We start from the raw sequence: 21,245 nt of genomic DNA, 5'->3' as shown, positions 1-21,245 counted from the left end.
TCTCTGTGCTCCGGAAGCCCTTTGTGGACATGACGCTCTGCCCTGCATTAACAGTTGCTTGCTTGCTCAAGTCCCATACAGATGAGTTAATTACCTGCGGCAAGAACAGACTTTGAAAACAAAGCGAGGAATATATATATATTATATATAAATAAAGCTGTAGTGTCCTGGTAGTTTCTCCTATCATAACTTTCATAAAAAGTTATGCATTAACTTTTTATGCATTAACATAAAAAGCCCTGCATTAACAGTTGCTTGCTTGCTCAAGTCCCATACAGATGAGTTAATTACCTGCGGCAAGAACAGACTTTGAAAACAAAGCGAGGAATATATATATATATATATATATATATATATATATATATATATTTGAAAACAAAGCGAGGAATATATTATATATATATAAAAGCTGTAGTGTCCTGGTAGTTTCTCCTATCATAACTTTCATAAAAAGAATTGGGCAATTTTGTGTAACACCATAATTCTAGGAAGACTAGGTTTTTAAGATTTCAGAATATGGGGACCCTGAGGAGAAACGTACTTAGTGGAGAAGTCCTCAAAATGGGATAGGGTTACACATTCTTGGCCTGGGGGTCTGCAAACTTTAATGAAGGGAGATAATAGGCCCAAGTAGAACATCATTTTATTTGAGGACATTGAGTTTGGGAAGAGGGCTGAAGAGTATACAAAATGCCTCCAATTAAAGGAAACTTAGAGATTACCATTTCATTATTTTAAAAAAGAAAATGTTGAAGTCAGAGAGGTTATCTGTGCTTTAGTAGCAGGCTGGCTTGATCTTTTAAATTGGAGCTCCATGGAAACAGCTCTACCTGTCTGAGTGTTAGACATAAGCTGTTGGTGACTTCTGGCCCTCATTCCTCATTCCTGTTCTCCTCTCCTAGTGTCAGTGTTCTCCAGTATCCCATAGGAAACAAAGGCTTGGCATGCAAAGTGATTATAAGCTATATTCCTAAGGAAGATGGTATATCATGAAACTGGATTGTAAGCTCCTACAGAGCAATGTCTTTGTATCCTTCTCAATACCCTGTACTGTGTTTTATATAAATGTAATACTTAAATATTTGCTGATTGAAAACATCCTAGTGGTGAAAAATGTCTTTAATATTTCCATCAGTGGCAAGAATCGTGTAGAGTTAAGTATATAGACTTTGGGGACAGACTGCCTGGATTTGAATCCAACTTTGCCAAATAGAAGCCATGACCTTAGGCATGTGACCTAACTTCTCTGTTCCTTAGTTTCCTTGGCTGTAAACTGGAATGTGAATAATTCCTATCATACAGGGTGGTTGTAAGGATTAAATGGGCTAATATATTCAAAGCACCTAAAACAGGGCCCGGCACAGAGAAAATAGTCAGTGAGCATTAGCTATTACTAGTCAGTATGCAGCAAAGGCTGTCTTTAACTATTGTTGAGAAATGTTCCAGAACAAGTACAAATATTAATATCACTGGAGCACGTAATAAATTAGAATGATTGTTGTAGGGGCCATCAGTTCTTTTAGTTCTGGACATTTCTTGTTCAGAATTATATTTATATAGCTCTTAATCCCCCTAATGCCCCTTTTTATAGTGCAGCATCCAGGTTTTCTTTTTTCTTTTTCTTTTATTTATGTTGAGAGAGAGAGAGAGAGAGAGCAAGGGAAGGGTGGAGAGAGAGAGAACCCCATGCAGGCTCTGCACTGCCAGTGCACAGCCTGATGCAGGGCTAAAACCCACAAACTGTGGGACCATGACCCAAGATGAAACCAAGAGTCAGACACTCAACCTGCTGAGGCACCCAGGCACCCCAGTATCCAGGTTTTCTTAACAAGTAAATAGATTACCTATCGTGTCACTACTGTCTAGAGCCACACTGTGGTGTGTCCACTGTCCTCTTACAAATTATTGTGAATGATATCTCAGTGGCCCTCTTCCTTTGGTCCTACTCAGGCATCAGTATAGATCAGTATATCTTTACTTTGCCTTCTTCAGCAAGGCTGTATGTGTGTTCTTCTATGTGTACTACCAGCCTCACTGAAGTTGCTCCTGACATCTTGGTCACTGTTTCCTTGAGACTTAGACATTTTCTTCTCCTCATCCTTTAGAATTCAGCTTGAAACCCATCTTAACTTGAATAAGAGAAGGCTACCTTTTATATTCCTATTCATCCATCCACCCACCCACCCACCTGTCACTTTGATTCATAGGCTTTTTGCCCTTGAGATGTTATTGTGTGATTGGTCCCCTACTGATATGAGTAGGTATCCTCATTCTGGTTTTATTCCCACAGTATGTTCCTCCAGATCTCTGCGTCTGCAATTTTGTGCTGGAACAGTCCCTCTCTGTGAGAGCTCTGCAGGAAATGCTTGCCAATACAGGTGAAAATGGCGGCGAAGGGGTGAGTACCTGATTTACATCCTAAATGGGGATTGGGACACACCGTAGCCCAAAAGTACATACTTCATTTCATTCCTCCAGTTTTGAACTGGAAAACCTTAGGACCTTGAGCTGATCCACATAAATCTTTCTGTGTTTGATTTCTTTTATTGACCACCCCTAATCCTGCTTCCTTTGGATTAACCAACGTCCACCAGAAAATGGAAGATATCACCATTTACGCTGCATACGCAGGCCATAGGACATTGAACCTACTCCTCTTTCCTAACCCATGATCCGCCAGAAAATGTGAGAAGGGCGTTGAGATGGAGGGTGCTTGTTGGGCAGTTCTTTTTTCTTGGGAAAGTCTCATCAGAGGTTTATGACTGCCCCAATGAAGTATCCTGTAGAATTCAGTCTTTGCCTTCCGGGACTCCACAGTTTCATTTATGATGAAAAAATATAGAGCTGTCTTGACTTTCTATTGTTAGAAGAATGGTCCCTGACTATAAAACTGAGGGACTGTACTCCATAGCTCCCGTGTCAGAAGGTCTTTGATCACAGACTTCAGAATAATTTTGATTCTTTCTCAAATGACCCACATCAATTTGTATCTATTTATCATCGGGTATTTTAATTCTGTGGCCTGAATATCTCAAATACAAATATCTCTTTCCATCCCCCTCAGATATTGCACTAGATGACTATCCTGTCTTCCAGACTACACCAACAGCTTACTAACTGCTTTGATTTCTTTTATACTTAACCACACATGCACCCCTGTGCTGCCATTCTATTTCATTGAGCTATCCTAATGTTCTTTCCAAAATGCAGATCTAATCATTTTACTTCCCTGTTTTAAAACTCTTTGTCTTCCCATTATCTTGAGAAAAAGTCTAAATTCCTTAACTAGACAAAAAGACTTTCTGGATTTGTTCACCCTGCTCACTTTTCCTGCCCTGTCCCTCACCACTTCCCCCCAGGCACTCAGTGTTCCAGCCATATTGAATTCCTTTCACTTCCTCTAACATAGCAGCACTCTTTTGCCTCTGATCCTGTGTGTCTGCTACCCCCTCCTGTTAGAACAGCTTCCTCCTCCTGTTTCTCTGCCCCTGTAAAATCTCTACTTTGCCTTCAAGGAACCAGTTTGAATATTAGATCTATTGAGAAGCCTTTATTGACCCCAGAAGTCTGGGATGGGTGCCCTTGCTTGAGCAACAGGGAGTAAATAGTTCTTATTCTGTACTGTAACTGCAAGTCCAATTTTCTGCATCCTGTACTGGGGAGTAAACTGCATGTAGATAGGAACAATTTGTAGTACCTAGCACAGTTTATTCTCACTTGACTCAAATGAACTCATACATAATAAGGAAATGTGTCCTTTATGGTAAAAGAGATGATGATCATAGACTCAATGGAATCGGTATTTACATGTGGGTCATCTTCCAGCATTTAATGTGATCTTACACAAGTCTTATCATCTCTTGGAGCCATAGTGTTGTCACCTATAAAATTAGAATGTTTAATTTGTTTCTTAGGGTCCTTAACACCAGTGTTTGTGATTCTTCACTCTTGTGGTTTAAAATAAGATGCTTTTGTCAGCCACCCGAGAATAGCTTTGTTTTGTACTGTAGAGCATTAACACAGGTGAGTTTTTGTTCTTTGGATGTTCACTGAAGTCTGTGTTTACTTCCCCCTCTCATTGACCTTAGTAACCATGCTTTCCTCCATAGACATATGCCCTTCAGCTCAGTGGAACAAATCAATTTTTAATTCCTTATTCTTTTTCCAAAACTAACAACTCGTCATTTATAGACCTCTTTGGTGAGGAGGAGCTGGTTGATTTGGAATAGTACCACTTTGAGTTTCAACCAAGATCAACTAGACTCTGCCTACTTACGGCCCAAGGATAGAAACTGGGAAGATAGATGCTATGTTAACTGGAGAATTATCTCTTGGGCATTCTTTTATCCAGATTTGGTAAAAAGTGTATTTGAAAGGACTCTTTCATTTAGCATGACAAAGTACATTCAGAAGTTCTGGTTGTAATCCTTCCTCTTCTTTATTGCCGTGCACCTAAGTTACAGTCTTAACTTGGTCTGTCTTAAAGAAGCATACATAGCAATTCATTTTCCGAAGAGAATGTGAAGACTCTTGGTAACAGTGACTACTTAGTTTTGGAGCATACAAATGAGACCTACCTTAAAGACCAGCCATGTTGTAGGAGAAGTTTACTCAATAGAATTATATATTTCAGGGGCCGTCTTTAATTTACCATATTCAAAAACCAGTACATTAAATCTTACTGGGTGATTCATTCTCTTTGAAAACTTGAGTCCAAAATAAATGATACACAGTATTTATTACTAAATATTCGTTGATCCCCATGTTGGGTCAGACTCTGAAATTTCCTGTGTGTCATGTCACCTTTTTGTGCTGTTTTACCAAACAGAGACTATAATAGTTTTTTGTCATCTTGACACATTTATTATTATCCTCACCATCATCCTTGACTAGCAATTTTAGAGCTGGAAGGAAGGGACTTGAAAGGGGAGCTGGAGTACAGATAGATGGGAGATGGTACTCTTGAAATTATTAAGATGTTATTATTTGTTGGTGGTTCTTTTAATTAGTCACCTGGATAACAGCTTCAGCTCAGCTCCTGTAACCCTCTTGGAATGTTGTCACAATTCCATCTGGGCTCTTGATCTTTACCATGAGAAAGAGTATTTTTATATAACCTCTTGAGTCTGATTGTTTTGCTTTCCTGAAGTGATTTCTGTGCACATTTACTATTAGTACTTAATTTGATTTTAGATGATGATACTCAGCAGGGGAAAAAAAAGAAAAAGAGGAGAGGGGAAAAAAAAAAGGAAGTGAGTTAACATGACAGACCATAATGATTCTCTGGGAAGCCTGGGGATGCTTGAGTGGGATGACGCTTCCTTTGTATGCCAGTCCATTCTGTTTGGAAATAGGCATTTACTGCTTTTAAATAGATATTACTTTCACTAATGATCATGACTGTCACCAAATGGGATGCTTTGAAGAGTGTAATTTTTCCTTCTAGCCATAAATTGGTCCTTGTGTGGTGTGTCTGTTCACTGGTGTGCAGCAACTGAACATGTTTAAAAATGACTTTGGTTGTTTATTCACATGATGAGCATACAGAAGTCTTTTTGCAAGGATTTATAATTCTGCAGCAATTCCCCTTGCTAATAAAGAAAACAAAGGTGTCCAGCTTTGTTTAACAATAGAGTTTGTTATTGAAGTGTCTGTAGCTATAGCAAGTAGCATGTGGGACCCAGCTTTATGTTGAAAAGGAGAATAAATGATGAGGATTTGGAGGCAGAGAATGTTTGGTGCCCCCAGAGTCCACCCTAGCTAAATTCATCTATGGGTCAATTTGACTGTGATTAAATCCTATCTGATTTTATTCAGGAGAAAATTACCAAGAGACACATGTTGGCCCTGTGGCCAACTAAATGACTGGAGTTTGAGATAGAATCCCTGCATACAAATATTAAAATGCTTTAACATTTTTGATTGATTGATTGGACCTACAGTATATGAAATACCCAGCCACTTTCAGCAGGACATGGCACTAAAAGAGATGTTACCATCTCCCTCTGAGCTCTCAGTCCCACCATCCCTCAGAAATTTGCAGTGAGAACAAGTCAGTCTTTAGAATCAGGTAGATGTGTTTTCACATCTGTTTTCAGTCCAGGTGCTGATGAGAGGAGTTAGGAGCCCCTTGAGTAAAGTTTGAACTCAAGCTGTGCCCAGAGTTAGAAATCTTGAACTCATCCAGAATGAAGAAGGCTAGTAGGATCCTTACCCCTTTATTCCTGGGGCCATGAGTTCACACCATTTCTGTGTTATAGAAGGGAAGGGATACCCCGTCATCGAGATTTAGCCTCTCAGTCTGAGATTGTTGCCTTCCTTTCATACTTGTCAGAAAAGAGCCAGAATGAGAATGTATTTTGGTATATGTATGGAGAGGGAACAAGACGGAGGAACGATGTACCCAGTTCTAACTAAACCTCATCCCCATTGACCTTTCTTTAAAGACTACATTTTTTAAAAGAGAGAAATCATTTCATGAATCAAATCTAACAGGAGGCATTAATTGCACCTTTGCAATAGTGCGTAAGCTTTCCTTTGGAGAAAAACTACAGTCACTTCTGCGTGTATTATCCGGTAAGTCGTAGGATCTGCCCTCATATGCCATAAAGTCAGGGGAGCGAGGATACACCAAAACAGCCCCATTAGGTATTCAAGTATGACCTTCCTTTGCACGATTTGGTAAAAGCCACTACTTCAGGGTCCCCAGGGACCTCCTGGGGAGATGCCCACCCTGGGACTCTGGCCCCACCCCCACCCCCACCCCAGTGCCAGTGCCTGTCTGTCTGTTTCATCTTGGGAATGTTACCCCTGTCTACTGCCTCATTAGTGAGAACAGGATGCCACGGTATTACATTTTTACTTGGCTTGCCCCTGCTTTTTCTTTGGAAGTGAAGAAAAAATAACATTCTGATTTTGGATGCTTCCCTTTCTATTTTCCCTTACAGCTGGTTGTCCATACCTTCTACAAAAATAATATTTTTGTATTTAAAAACATAACTACCTCTACTGGGCAGAATAACGCTTACATGCAAAAGCCCGGGGGAGGTTATATGTCAAAACTACTCTTTGAACTCTTAAAAACAGAACAAACTGAGGGTTGATGGGGGGTGGGAGGGAGGGGAGGGTGGGTGATGGATATTGAGGAAGGCACCTTTTGGGATGAGCACTGGGTGTTGTATGGAAACCAATTTGACAATAAACTTCATATATTGAAAAAAACAAAACAAAACTACTCTTTCAAATCTGTCCGGCATTAGAGTTCATTCAGATTTGCTCCCTAGAGGCAGCCTGTTTAGGGAAGGAACCTGGGAGGCAGGAAGTTTAGGCATCATCCTGGCTCTGCTAACCAACCGGAGGTCTGACTATGGTACATCTCCTACCTCCTCTGGGCTTTGGTTTCACCAGCTCTTAACTATTTGACACCACCTGGATGCAAGAGACCTGTCCCCTGCCTACGGAGGTTGCCCTGCACCAAGGAAAAGCGTTGCCACTCACTTCATCTGGAGTGTCCTAGTGACTATATATAGCCCATCACTGATGAGCTGTGGAGATATTAGCCTGTTTGTGTTAGCCACTGCTTTTGAGACCCGGATCCCATAATTTTAGGTAGATTTGAATCCATGTGCTCATTCTCTTTCTACCTTCATGTGAACAAAGGATGTTCGAAACTCTGCCTAAGACAGCACCCCTAAAGCATAAAGTGATGACTCTATAATTTTAATCTTTTTTTTTTTGAATCTCCTATAAATTTTCTTTTGGACGGATATGGGATGTAGTCTGTAGTTTTGATACAATGTCTTTCTTCAAGGAGCCAGATGCTCTTTTCAGAAATTAAATAATAATGAGAGGCCTTCAAACTAAGGTTTTGAATATGTTTTTTCACAGACCAAATTGTCACGAAACGTATATCACCATTCTTGCTCCTTTTCTCCTCTTCTTACAATTCTCTCGCATGTTATGCTATGATTTTAGGATTTTATGCTAATATAATGGATTTTAATGCTTCTCTGATAAGCTGATGGTTATGAAAATGTATGCAGACAACTCATAATTCATTTTTGAACTGGCCTTTTGATAACATGGTATCCAGTTAAAATATGCCATCTACAAGACCTTAGTTGATGGCAAGAAAGTACCTCTTTGGTTTTAAAAGAAAGTCCAAATGCTTGTTTGCAGTATTTCAAAGAAAAAGAAGTTTGAAATTTGTCTGATGTGGGTACTGACCCTTTTGTTTGGGTGGATTTTTTCTTTTTTTCTTTTAACATTCATTTTTGAGAGATGGAGACAGAGCATGAGCAGGGGAGGGGCAGAGAGAGAGAGGGAAACACAGACTCTGAAGCAGGCTCCAAGCTCTGAGCTGTTGGCACAGAGCCCAACACAGGGCTTGAACCCACAGACCATGAGATCATCACCTGAGCTGAAGTCGTATGCTTAACTGAGCCACCCAGGTGCCCCTGGATTTTCTTATATAAATGTAATTATGAAAAAGTGCTGCCCACAAAGTTTGGCTGTAGCATGCTGCTTGCTAGTTTCTTGAAGACACCAGCACTGTACCAGGGGGAAGAAGTGAACACAAACTTCTACATCTGATGCCACTGCTTAACTTCTAGCTCAAATAACCACATACTCACTAGGCGGGAAATCCACCCCCTTTATTCTCACTGTTTTTTTTTTCTTTTTCCTACAGTAAACATCTGTTGACTCCTCAAATTGCTTGAAAGCTTTTGCAAGAATTTCATACACTAAAATATCCATTTACTGTTTTGTTTTTGATTTTTCTAGCTCAGTGACCTATCGGAATGGGTATGTTATTCACTCCTTTAAATTTTTTTTTTTTTTAACGTTTATTTATTTTTGAGACAGAGACAGAGCATGAACGGGGGAGGGGCAGAGAGAGAGGGAGGCACAGAATCGGAAGCAGGCTCCAGGCTCTGAGCTGTCAGCACAGAGCCCGACGCTCGAACTCATGGACCGTGAGATCGTGACCTGAGCTGAAGTCGGACGCTTAACCGACTGAGCCACCCAGGCGCCCCTTCACTCTTTTAATATACGTGTACTTTGAATGGACAACCGACGCCAGCTTATTTGTAATGAACTGAGCTTCTCACGTGTGAGTGTTCAGAGAAATCTCCATTATTTGTGCCTCTGCAATTAAAACCAACCAACAAAAAAAAAAAAACCACCCTGTGCACCACACACTTCAATCTTGTGGAATTAGACGTGGCTGCATACTTAAAAATTAATTGTCAAGCAGCTTGTTAAACTGCCACTCTGCAATTAGGAGAATGGGTCGCCTGCGGAGTCATTTTCCTCCTTTAAGACGTTGAAAAGTTTTCCAAGTCTCCTTTTTTATTCTGCGTGTGGTCTGGATGGCCTGTGGCCATAGGCTTGAACTTGGTGAAGTGACAGAAGTGTGCAGCCTTACCTCAATGCCAGCTTCTCGGTGCTTCCGCTCTCTTCTGGTGCCATGATGCGATTCCAGTTCTGCTTTTCCGTAGGGCTGGAATTCATCGTAAAAATGGAAAAAGCTAGTTGAATGGTCTCTCCCTTTTTCATCCAATCCCCAAAATGAACCAGCAGAAGAATGAAATGTTAATTTCAACAATTAGGAACAACCATTAAGGTTAACTAGCTTTTTACGTTTCTTCATATCCTGAATAGAAGCATTTTCAAGTGAAAGAACCCATAGAATGAATTTTTAAAGTTCCAGAGGATCAAATCCTCCTCCTCTTTCCCGAATATAGTGCTTCAGCTTTAGTGGAATTGCCTTTTCTTGGGGGAAATGTTTTCACTCTGAGTCGGGTGCCTCATATTTAAAATCGATATGGCTGTGCGATCCTGGTGGTGTTTTGCAAATGTGATAACATTCAGCCTTGCTAATGTCACACAAACCCTGGAGTTCTTGCCATTCTTGCTGTTAACATTTGACGCTCTGTTAGTCTAGTCTTGTCGTAATGACCTCAGTCATCTTAGAAAGCTTGAGCTTTTTCTCCATGGCTGAACCAAAGGTCATTTCTCGTGCCGTGTTGTGTTTTCTTACATTTTAATTTGCAATAAAAAATTAAACATTTTTATTAAAGTTTCTTAGAGGAGTGAGGAGGGATTGGGGCAGCTAAGCTTTCTCTAGCCCATACTGTTAAGTGTATAGTTGCATTCTCGTGGGGGGTGTTGATGAAAGATCTTGTTGAAGGTTTTAAAAAATAACTGTTTAGTTGGGGGGCAGGGATAGAGATGGGTTGTAAAAATGGATTTCAGCTGCATTTTTAGAAACGTGTTTTAATTCCAAATGACATTTGAATTGGGGCGCCTGGGTGGCTCAGTCAGTTGAGCGTCCGACTTCGGCTCAGGTCATTATCTTGCCGTTCGTGAGTTCAAGCCCTGCGTCGGCCTCTTGCTGACAGGTCAGAGCCTGGAGCCTGCTTCAGATTCTGTGTCCCCCTTTCTCTCTGCCCCACCCTTGCTTGTGCTGTCTTTCAAAATGAATAAACATAAAAAAAATTTTTTTTTAATGATATTTGAATTTAGGGGAAATGTTTTGGGTTAAAACCCTTGCTTACCTCTTAAAAATGAAGCACATTTGAAATTCAAGAAATCCTGGGAGAATAGAAACCTCTCAGTTTATTTATTAGACTTTTCCTTTGATCGTGTAATTTACTTTTTAACAGCTACCAGCGTTTAAATTATATATTTGTAGGGGGAACCGAATGAACTAGAAAAGCCTCCAGCTTATTTCCCTTTCATGAAAGTTTAATGAAAGCACCTATGTAGATATTCTGGTGAAGAAAAATTGTCTTGGTTCCAGAGATCTCAACTGGCATTCCAGTCCTCAGTGGAGTAAAAAACCCTGTTGCTAGCACCCCCACCCTACCATTACAACGGTGTGGTTTTAGAATGGAAGAACCTGGCATTTTGATCAAGTGGAACCGATGGAAAGCAAGAATAAGAACTACAAGATGTAGGGGGCCCTTGGGATAAAAAGGCCCCTGCTCTGCAGAGGGCAGGAATGGCAGGATGCTTCTGGTTTTGCTGGTGTTTGCTGTGCCAATACCCAGGCTGGTGGGAGAGGGAAAAGTGCCCAGCCAGCACGAGCTGGGAGTTCTGGCCTGTGCACTGCCTCTCTCTGCTGGTGCTCTGTCCATCTGTCAGCAAAATGTGGCCTCAAAGCTACATGAGTGGCTCTTTAAAAAAAAAAAAGTTTATTAATTTATTTTGAGAGGGATGGGGAGAGGGAAGGGTGGAGAGAGATAATCCCAAGCAGGCTCTGCGCTGTCAGTGCTGAGCCCTACCCAGGGCTTGATTCGGGGGATCACAACCTGAGCCAAAATCAAGAGTAGACACTTTATTGACTGATTCACCCCAGGCACCCGCCCCTTCAGTAGTGGCTCTTAAACATCATAGGGCACTGTGCCAGGACCCATGTCTGCCTAGGAAAAATGATTTGCAAGTCAGCAAGAAAATAACAATGTAGGGATTGTCTCATTAAGGTTACTTTATGAATGGAAAAGTCTACCTTTTTTATTTTCTGTGATTATGTCTTTGTGATGATGGTTATCAAGTGGGTTTATTTATTGATTTGTTGATTCATCGATTCATTCATTTTGTTGAAATTATAGTGATCATGTAGGTGATAGCTTTCTTCTTTAAAAAAAAAAAAAAAAAGTGCCCTTACTGGGCAAAATGTAAAACTGGCCACTATGTTTATTATCACTTTTGCTCCTGATGTTGAAATCATAGCAGCTTTTGAACTTTTTTAACCCATAAGACCTCTTCTTGTGAACTCCAGGTTCTAAGTAGTTTTACTCAAACACCAGACACCTTTTTGGCTTGAAAGCTCTTGGCTTTACAAAACTTCTGTTCTGATGAAACCCAGAGGGTTGGTGCCCTTGTTGGTTGTAGTTCTCTTTCTTGGTGGATAGATAACTCCAGGTCTCACCTCTGTTGCGAGGGGGTGGGGGTGGGGGAGGGATAGGGATTTTCTGAGTTTCTAGGCACTGGTTATGTGCATCCTTTGTGTTTGTTATGGAGAGAAAGGTGGAAGAGGCGGGTTAATAGGAGTGGCCTGCTCCCTTGTCATTAATGATGTGCAGCTGGAGGCTGGGTTCTCTGCCCCCATTTTTCTGCTGCTTATCTACTTTGATGAGGTGGAGGGTGGCAGGCAGGAGAATGGAGATGTTGTTCTAAAGAATGAATTAGGGGCCGTTCCCATGTCTGTGTGGCCAGCACCCAACAGGTTTTTGCTGAAGAACTGCCTTTGGGAGTTGGCATGAGAAGGTGCTTCCTCTGCCTTCTTCCCCTGAGTCCTGCTGTTGGGGTGGTCTGGGACCAATGATGGGAACTCATGGCAGGACTGTTCCTGAAAATACCTGTTTTCATGGCTCTTGGTGAGATTTTAGAAAAGTAAGTTGAATGCAGTACTTTAAAAAAAAACTTCTGTGTATATATTTTAAAAGTTTATTTTAAGTTTATGACTTGGTATTAGGAATTTGAGACTTATTGCTGGGGTCCAGAAATCTTCAAATTTTATCTTACCAATGGGTACAGGTACTGAAGTGTAATTACTGATGCACCTTTAATCAAGCTGAGAACTCGGTGGCACTGACTCTCTCAAAGTTAATGTAGCACTCTCTACTTGCCATTCTTGCCCAGTGACAGAGGGGAGAGAAGCAGGTATTTTGCCCCAGTAGTCTATAAAACTGTCTTCCCATGATATGACCCTGGCAACTTTATGACCTGCCCTCATGGGGTTTTCCCATAGCAGCTTGGGAAAGAGACATTGTTGCAAACCCTTATCCAATTTTAGGATTCGTACAAATTTGGGAAATGATGACCTGGCATGGTATACTATCTCATACTCCTATTCTTTCTCTCAGCCTTGAAATGGATCCATTCGTGTGTTTCTAGAGATTTCCAATAATGGTGAGAATGGAGGGTGAATACTTAGCAAGATGCATTTCAGAATCTCTTGCTCTCCTCCAAGTTGTAAATTTTGTGGTGGTGTTGATTGCCTGTTCTCCTCCCACACCCCATCCAGGCAGGCCTGGCCCCCAGGGTGATGCAAAGGGCCTGGGGGCAAGTCTCAGTAGGAGGAGCCACACTTTTCTGACCTCAGGCGATTGACCTGGGTCACCAGGAGGATGAACACCTGCTGTTTCCCTGTTTATTACTCCTTGCTGGCAGCCACTTGGATGTATGGAGGGTAAAGAGATAGAGATCTACAAATCCATGATTTTTGTCGAAGTTGGTAGGAGAAACAGTAGGATGGCAGTATTTTCAAGCCCTCTTAAGAAGGCAGTCTCAGGTTGACCTGTTGATAATGAACTTCATTTCCTAGTCTTATAACCCCAATCTTTACCTATGGCCCAGATCCCTCATAAACTCCTTGCTGTATCTCTCCCAAGTGGTGCTACCTAGGCCATGGTTGCTTCACCTCTAACATTATTTACTTCATTTGTAATTTTTTATTAGACTTTTTTAGATTGAGCTGTTCCTATGGCAACCAGGAATGGTAACTTCACTCTGCTGAATCCTGGTTCTGAGAGGTCCAGTTCCAACTGATTACTCCTTTCACCTAATTTTTTGTGCTCACAGGAATGCAAAATACTCCTCAGCCCTGCTGGTCCCTTTCCCTCATTTGTCTGTCTGTCCCTCAGCACTCATGGACTTGTACACTTCTAGAAATATATATTAACTTAATTTTAATTCTGTTAATGAACCTTGGTGTTTTTCTTTTTGCTGACATCACTCAGCATTTCCCCAACTTGCACTGGTCTTTCCAAACTTATCCTCTGTATGAGAAGAATCTATTTGTATCTGCCCTTCTTGATTTATTTTCCCCTGTAGTAATCTACTAAAATGTAATTGCAACAGAAGAAAAACAGGCTTTATTTTCATTTCTTGTATTAAATTTTTCCAGGCTCTTCTTTTGAAGAGTGATATCGCAGTTGCAGTGTCCTGAGAAATGTGCCAAAGTAATCAAGACCTTTCCATCCTTGACATTTACCTATGTTTCATCCAATAAGAGCTACTTTTAATTTATCTTCAGGTTGTAGCACAAACACAGGTATATCCAGTCCCAAATAATCCAGTTTTTTTTTTTTTCAACGTTTTTTATTTATTTTTGGGACAGAGAGAGACAGAGCATGAACGGGGGAGGGGCAGAGAGAGAGGGAGACACAGAATCGGAAGCAGGCTCCAGGCTCTGGGCCATCAGCCCAGAGCCCGACGCGGGGCTCGAACTCGCGGACCGCGAGATCATGACCTGGCTGAAGTCAGACGCTTAACCGACTGCGCCACCCAGGCGCCCCCCAAATAATCCAGTTTTTATCAAACGTGCATGTGTCTATCCCTCCAAGAGACTTAAGTGTTTATAAGATCTACTCTAAATGTAGTCACTTGATCTGGGAAAGGAGTCTTGGGCTGAATCCACCTTTTCCTCACACATCCCCTGCCCATCCAGAGCAGGGGCAGACTGAGATGACACCCTACCCCCAGTGTCCCCAACCTCTGTGATGCTAGGGCCACCCGGCTCCTGAAAGTCCAGTTTATAGTCCATGAGACCTTGCACAGCATTCTGTCCCAGATGGAGCCCCTACAGTTTTCAGAATGGATTTTTTTTAAAGGTAATCGCCATGGTAGTTCATCAGTAGGGACAGCGGGGGTCACCATGTTAACAAATCAGTGGCAAGGGCCAAACACGTTATCCAGAGTTCTCCTACCACCTAAACAGTCTTTCTAATTTGTGTCCTTGTTTTATAATCTAGTCATTGAAAAATAACATCAATATAGGACTATCATAATTTGAACTGAGAAGACTTGAAGACCGTTGGAAACTCAACTGTACATTACAGTGACCTTTCCTCACAATGTATCATGGCTGTCCTTGTTTTAGTATCATCCTATTTTCCACGTCTCTCTCCAAATACCCTGCATATTCCAAAATACAGTCCTCATTTTCTCTGTGATGCCCAGATCCCTTCTGCTTGGTCAGAGGCCGCACACGTTAGCCTTTGGAATATTACAGCTGATGTTTTTGAGAATATCCTTGCTCCCACATGGCAACAAGGTGGCCCAGACCCATTTTAATTCTTTTGTCACACACATGAATTTGGACAACTGTGGTTCCATTTCATGGGGAATAAGTCAGAGGCCAAACTCTGGTGTTGGGGAGGCATACTTCATAGCCTCTGCCATGGCTACTGGAGGAGATATTAGCGTGATACCAAAAGAGAGATTACTTCAAGCATCTTAATGGTACTTCCTGTTTTTGAAGACCATAAGGGTCACAATGGTATCTCCTATGTAATTCCAGCCTCTCAATTTTTCCTGCCTTACGTGAGCTCTTATTAAACTGGTTTTTTTCCCCTTTAAGGTAACAGATTTCCTATCGCCTGTACCTATATTGACTGCACTGTGCTTTCTATATTTAAAAAACACTGACGGAGTACCTAGTATATTCCTTTTCTGTCTTCTGGTTTCATGGCATTGTTGTCTAGGATATTAAAGAAGAACTTCCTTGATTCTTCAAGCTGCAGAAACAGTTATAGATGCATATTGATTAACAGGCAGGGAGAGGTCACCAGGAATTTTTATAGCTGCCTTGGTTCAAGTCAGTCAATCTGTCTCTCAGACTCTGCCTCTCACTTTGGACTTGACTTTCTTAGATAACCTGTTTGCTTCTTCTGATTTCTGAGGAACATTAGCTACAGTCTCTCCCAGTCTGTAAGATGTAAGAGTAATAAGCAGAGATCAGCTGCAATATTCTTTTTAAGTTTTATTGAGATAAAATGGGCATACAACACTGTATAAACTTAAGGTATACAGCATAATGACTTGACATACATATATTGTAACATTATTACCATGGTAAATTTAGTTAATATCTACTGTCTCATATAAATTAAAAATTGTTGTTTCCTTGTGATGAAAACTTTTAGGATTTACTCTCACAGCAACTTTCAAATATGCCATATAGCAGGATTACCTATAGTCATATTACACATTACATCCTCAATACTGACTTATCTTCTAACTGAAGTTGGTCCCTTTTGACCACCTTTACCTAATTCCCCGTTCCCCAACCCCCACTCTGGTAACCATAAATCTCATCTCTTTCTCTAGGAGTTTGCCTCTTGTTAGATTCCATTATATAGTTTTGTCTTTCTCTGTTTTATTTCACTTAGCATAATGCTCTCAGGGTCCATCTATGTTGTCACAAATGGCAGGATTTTCCTTCATTTTGTGACTGAATAGTATTCCATTGTATATAGACACCACAACTTTTTTAACTGTCAGTGGACACTTAGGTTGTTTTTATGTCTTAACTGTTATAAATAACATTGCAGTGAACATGGCAGTGCAGGTAACTCTTCAACATAGTAATTTCGTTTATTTTGGATAGATACCCTGATATGGCACTGATGGATCATATGGTAGTTCTATTTTAAATTTTTTGGGGAACCTCCATACTGTTTTCCATTGTGATTGCACTAATTTGCATTCCTACCAACAGTACATGAAGGGTACTGATTTTCTCTGCCTCCTCGCCAACATTTGATCTTTTTTGGGGGGTGCGCAGGGGGTACGGGGAGATGATAGACATTTCAACAGGTGTAAGATGACATCTTACTGTGGTTTTGATTTTCATTTCCTTGATGATGAATGATGTTGAACACCTTTCCATGTATCTCTTGGCCATTTTCATCTCTTCTTTGGAAAGATAACTGGGTCCCTTGCTTATTTTTAGTTGGATTATTTAGGGTTTTCTGCTACTGAGTTTGAGTTCCTTATTCATTTTGGACATTAACTCCTTATCAGATGCATGAGTTGTTAGTATTTTCTCCCATTCTGTAGGTTGCCTTTTCACTTTGTTGGTTATTTTGCTGTGCAATTTTTTGATGTAGTCCTGCTTATTTTTTCATTTTGTTGCGTGTGTTTTAGGTGTCCTATCAAAAAATCATTGACAAGATCTATATCAAGGAGCTTTTCTCTGTTTTCTTCTAGGAGTTTTATGGTTTCAGGTCTTACATTTAAGTCTTTAATCCATTTCAAGTTAATTTTTGTGAGTGGTTTAAGACAGGGGTCTAGTTCTGTTCTTTTACATTTAAATATCCAGTTTTTCCAGCATCATTTATTGAACAGGCTGTGTTTTCTCCATCAAGTATTCTTGGCTCCCTTGACAAATATTAGTTGACTGTATATGCGTAGGTTTGTTTTTGAGCTCTCCATTCTGTTCCATTGGTTTATGTATTTGTTTTTATGCCAGTACTATACTGTTGTGATTACTTTATCTTTATAATAAAGCTTGAAATCATGAAGTGTGTTGCCTACTGCTTTGTTTTTCTCTCCCAGTATTGCTTTAGCTATTTGGGGTCTTTTGTGGGTCTATATAAATTTTAAGTTGTTTTTTCTACTTTTGTGAAAAATGTCATTGGAACCTCAGTAGTGATTTCATTGAATCTATAGATGACTTTGGGTAGTGTAGACATTTTAACATGGATTATTCCAACCCATGAATACAGGGTATCATCTTTACATCTGGTTTGTGTCTTTTTTGGTTTCTTTCATCAATGTCATATGCTTCTCAGTGTAAGTAACTTTCACCTCCTTGGTTAAACGTAACCCTAAATATTTTATTGTTTTTGATGCTATTGAAAATGAGATCTTTTTATTTTTTCTTTATTTGCTTTATTGTTTGTTGCTTGTCATGTTATTTTGAGTACCAAGCCAGCACATTAGGGTAACTACCAAACCCATTGGGAAATGATTGATTGATGGATTTTTCTCCAGCCATCAAAGGAGGCAAAGGTCAGCACAACTGAAGTTGGAGTTTTGTTTTTTGGTTATATTTTTCAAATTGTGAACCATATTCCATGTTTCTGAGCTGCTCCCCTCCTCCGACAAATGGCTGCTGCTAATTTTAATATCTCTCCTTTCCCTTGCCCATAGAGTTTCTCTTGCAGCTCAAGGGAAGTTGTGTTTTACTTGTCAGTCTTCGTAGGTTATCCTTCCAGTGTCAGTGTGATGAATTTACTCTCTGCACAATAGGGAGAAAAATAGATCCAGTGGTGCTTGTGCCATCCAATTTCTAGCTTTCATTCACAGATCAGCGGAGAAGACTTCTTTTTGTTCTCCTTGACAGAGAGCTACTTGGGGGCAGGAACACTTAGACCTCTGAAAAGTGGGCTTTTGACAGCAGCCATGTGAATAGTACTGCTCAAGTGTTACATGAGTCAGAACACCTCGAAGAGACGCTAACCTTGCAGACACAGAAAAGTAGCATGTTGTAAATAAGGATGCGGGATGCTGTGCACTCTTAAGGGCAGGGGACCGATGAAGCACAGAAGCCAGAGTAAAAACACAGCAGAGATGACTGACTAGGGAGAGGAGTGACCCAGTGGTAACAGCAGAAAAGTAAAAGAACTTCCCCCTAACCTGTCCTTTGCCATGAACTTGATCTTTTTCCAGGCCCAGTAGAGTCCAGGCTGGTGGGGAAGGAGGTCCAGAATGTGAGTGAGGCATATCAGGAAGAATCTAGCTGACCTGCAACATGGTGAAGATGGGTGGATCTGGGGGTGATGATAGTGGGACTCCCCAGAGAGATGTTATAGTAGAGATTTTTGTCTTTCCATCTGCCACATATATGGCAGCAGAGCTAAGAGGCAGAGAGGCAATTTTTAGTTTGATTAAAGCTATCAAGGACAAGGGGTAACAACGATATTTGTTCTTTGCTTCCGTGGGGTTCTAGAGAAATCTAACAGGAAAATCAGTCCCTCATCCAGAAAGACAATTCAGAGAACAGGGAAGTACTTGCTGACTGTAAATACCATACAGATGACTCAGGAGAAGTCTCCAGTGTGACTGAGAAACCTCAGAAGGGTGACTCTCCAGGCTGGCCATGCATCAGAGCCACCTGAGAGCCCAGGCCATCACAGACCTACCGAATGAGAATCTTAGGGGATGGCCCAAACTTTTATGCTGTAGGGTTTTGGTTTGTTTGGCTTGCTTTGATTTCATTTTTAATGCTCTACCTGTGGTTCTGATTGATAGGTGGGACTGAGAACTACTTGTCTAGAATCAGTCTGTAAGATGTTGAGAAGAATTGTGCTATGGTTCTCAGAGCAGAATACGGTCTGTGGGCAGATAGTATTAGGGGCACCTAGTTTCCTATCTTCACACAGGTCCACACATACACAGAACTCTTAGGAATTGGCTTCTCCATCCAAGGCCACTTCATATACTTCAAGAACAGATCAGGCTGTGTGTTTGTTTTGCTTGGATATATGGCCCTGGGCTTGCTGTATGGATATAGAGAGCAGGATGGATTTGATCTCTGTCCAGCAAGATCAGATATGAGGCCAATATGAGGAATATGTGAAAGGGCATCCGAGAGAGGAAAAGAAATAGGTTGAGGAGTGCAGGAGAAAGGGAGGAGGATCAAAGAGCAAAATAGAATTGATTTCATCTTCTGTCTCATAGCCCTCATGGGTAGAAGTGTTTGCACACAGTAGGACTCAACAGTGGCTTTGTGAAAAAAACTTATTCCTATTTTTTCCCTAGAGAAATAGATTAGAGACATATTCAATTTTTCATGCCAAGGTAATCTGACCTTTCAGATGTTAAACTCTTGGTGGAAAATACTCAGTATACGTTACCTTGGATGAAAGGCAATGATTGGACAGAGTGCTTAGTCTTGACCCTATGTGGCCGCTGGTCTGCCATTTCATCAGAGGCCTGATGAATGATGTGTAGGTGGTTGAAATAAAAAACCAGAGCAGTTACTGGAAAACAAATCCAACTGCTGGGGATCTTTTATGTAAAGAATGAGCTTGGCAATGTCAGATTCTTAGAACTGTGTTAGTCAGCTGTGGGATAGAGGGGGAAACATTAATTCACAGAAAAAAATAATTGCTTCACCTCGTTCCAAAGTATACTTGCCATCAATCTAAATGTCGGTAATACCCTGACAGATACCTCCTGTCAATTTGCTCTCTTAAAAGACACCATAAAAATAAACACGTGTTAGAGCTGCCATTCTGGCTGTCTGGTTTCCCTGGACATCTATGTTCAAAGGAAAGCACGGGTGTATCTAGAATGACCCTGTGCTGAATTGGAGGCATCCCAACAACAGGCTCTTTCTCCTCCGTGGAGAATGGTTATCTTTCTGTTGCACAATCAGTGTTTGTAAAATCCTAGCCCTGGTGGGAACCTCACAGAGTAATTTGGTTTGTTTCCCAAACTCCTCAGATTGGGAGGGAGTGAGGGAAATGGTTATACACATCTACATAGGTTCTCATGGATCAAAAACTTATTTTTAGAGACTTAACAGGAGATTTCTCAGGTCTTTTCAGCCATGCGTTCAGGGATTACGTGTACACCATGCAGGGACTCTTCTTTCTTAGAAGTTTAAAAATTCTCGTAGGAACTCATGAACTCCGGGTCACCACGGAAGCCCCACCACAGCCCGTAGGTCATGTGAGCCATCTCTCAGACTTCACTTACCAAACTATGTGCAAGATTTGGGCCAGATCTGTGTCGGAGGGGCTTTTTGCTGAAACAGAATAGCTTCCTGCTGTACAGGTTATTGCTGGAGAGGGCGCTCCTGACCCAGAACGTTCTCAAATCAGGCTGTGGCCCTTCATCTTTATGTCCTGAAACACTTCCATGTGGCTGGGAAATTAATGACCTGAACAAAAATGAGATTTCCAGAATCTTCTTACCCAAGAAAAATAATTCTGTGTGCTGCTAAGAGGAGGGCTTGGCTGAATTGAGTGAATTATAAACTGTGGGAATGGTAAATTTGGCATTCGTGGTACATGGCTGGGGATGGATTGTGTTCTCCCTACTTGAAGAGTGAAGGAAAGGACGATAGCCTGATTTTATACAAAGCTTTTGGGACATTGCACTCTTCAGTCCTGTCACACGTGGTGATGGGAGGGGGAAGCAGTGAGGGTGTGGGAGGCGGCGCTCCCTGAAATCCCGTCCCCCTGCTTACCTTGCTGCAAGAGCATTAGCAGAAGGAGCAGTGACTCCCATAGGCTTTCAGCCAACCGGAGTCAGCCTTTTCTCTGGGGGTCCTGTTGTGCCTCACAGCCTCTGACATGTGCGCCTGTGTTTTTGGAAAGGCAACTGGGGAGACTGCCATGATCACTGAACGTGGGGAAGTACGGCTGTCAGATGCCACACCCTCCTCCTCTTTTCTATACTTCATTAAAATTGTTGCATTATTTCAGTTTTTAACGGTGTCC

At 41.2% G+C, this 21,245-nt stretch overlaps 1 protein-coding gene across 1 annotated transcript in view; it reads left to right on the top strand.

Moving 5' to 3' along the window:
- RYR3 (ryanodine receptor 3) overlaps window positions 1–21,245 on the top strand; it is a 367,593-nt gene that overhangs the window by 39,584 nt on the left and 306,764 nt on the right. The window contains exon 3 of the mRNA XM_049611650.1: window positions 2,291–2,398. Within this exon, the coding sequence (XP_049467607.1) occupies window positions 2,291–2,398 (108 nt within the window). The remainder of the gene's footprint in view (window positions 1–2,290; window positions 2,399–21,245) is intronic.

Source organism: Panthera uncia, assembly GCF_023721935.1.
Source record: "Panthera uncia isolate 11264 chromosome B3 unlocalized genomic scaffold, Puncia_PCG_1.0 HiC_scaffold_1, whole genome shotgun sequence".
Taxonomy (NCBI): domain Eukaryota; kingdom Metazoa; phylum Chordata; class Mammalia; order Carnivora; family Felidae; genus Panthera; species Panthera uncia.
This window is presented reverse-complemented; position numbering and strand designations above follow the sequence as displayed.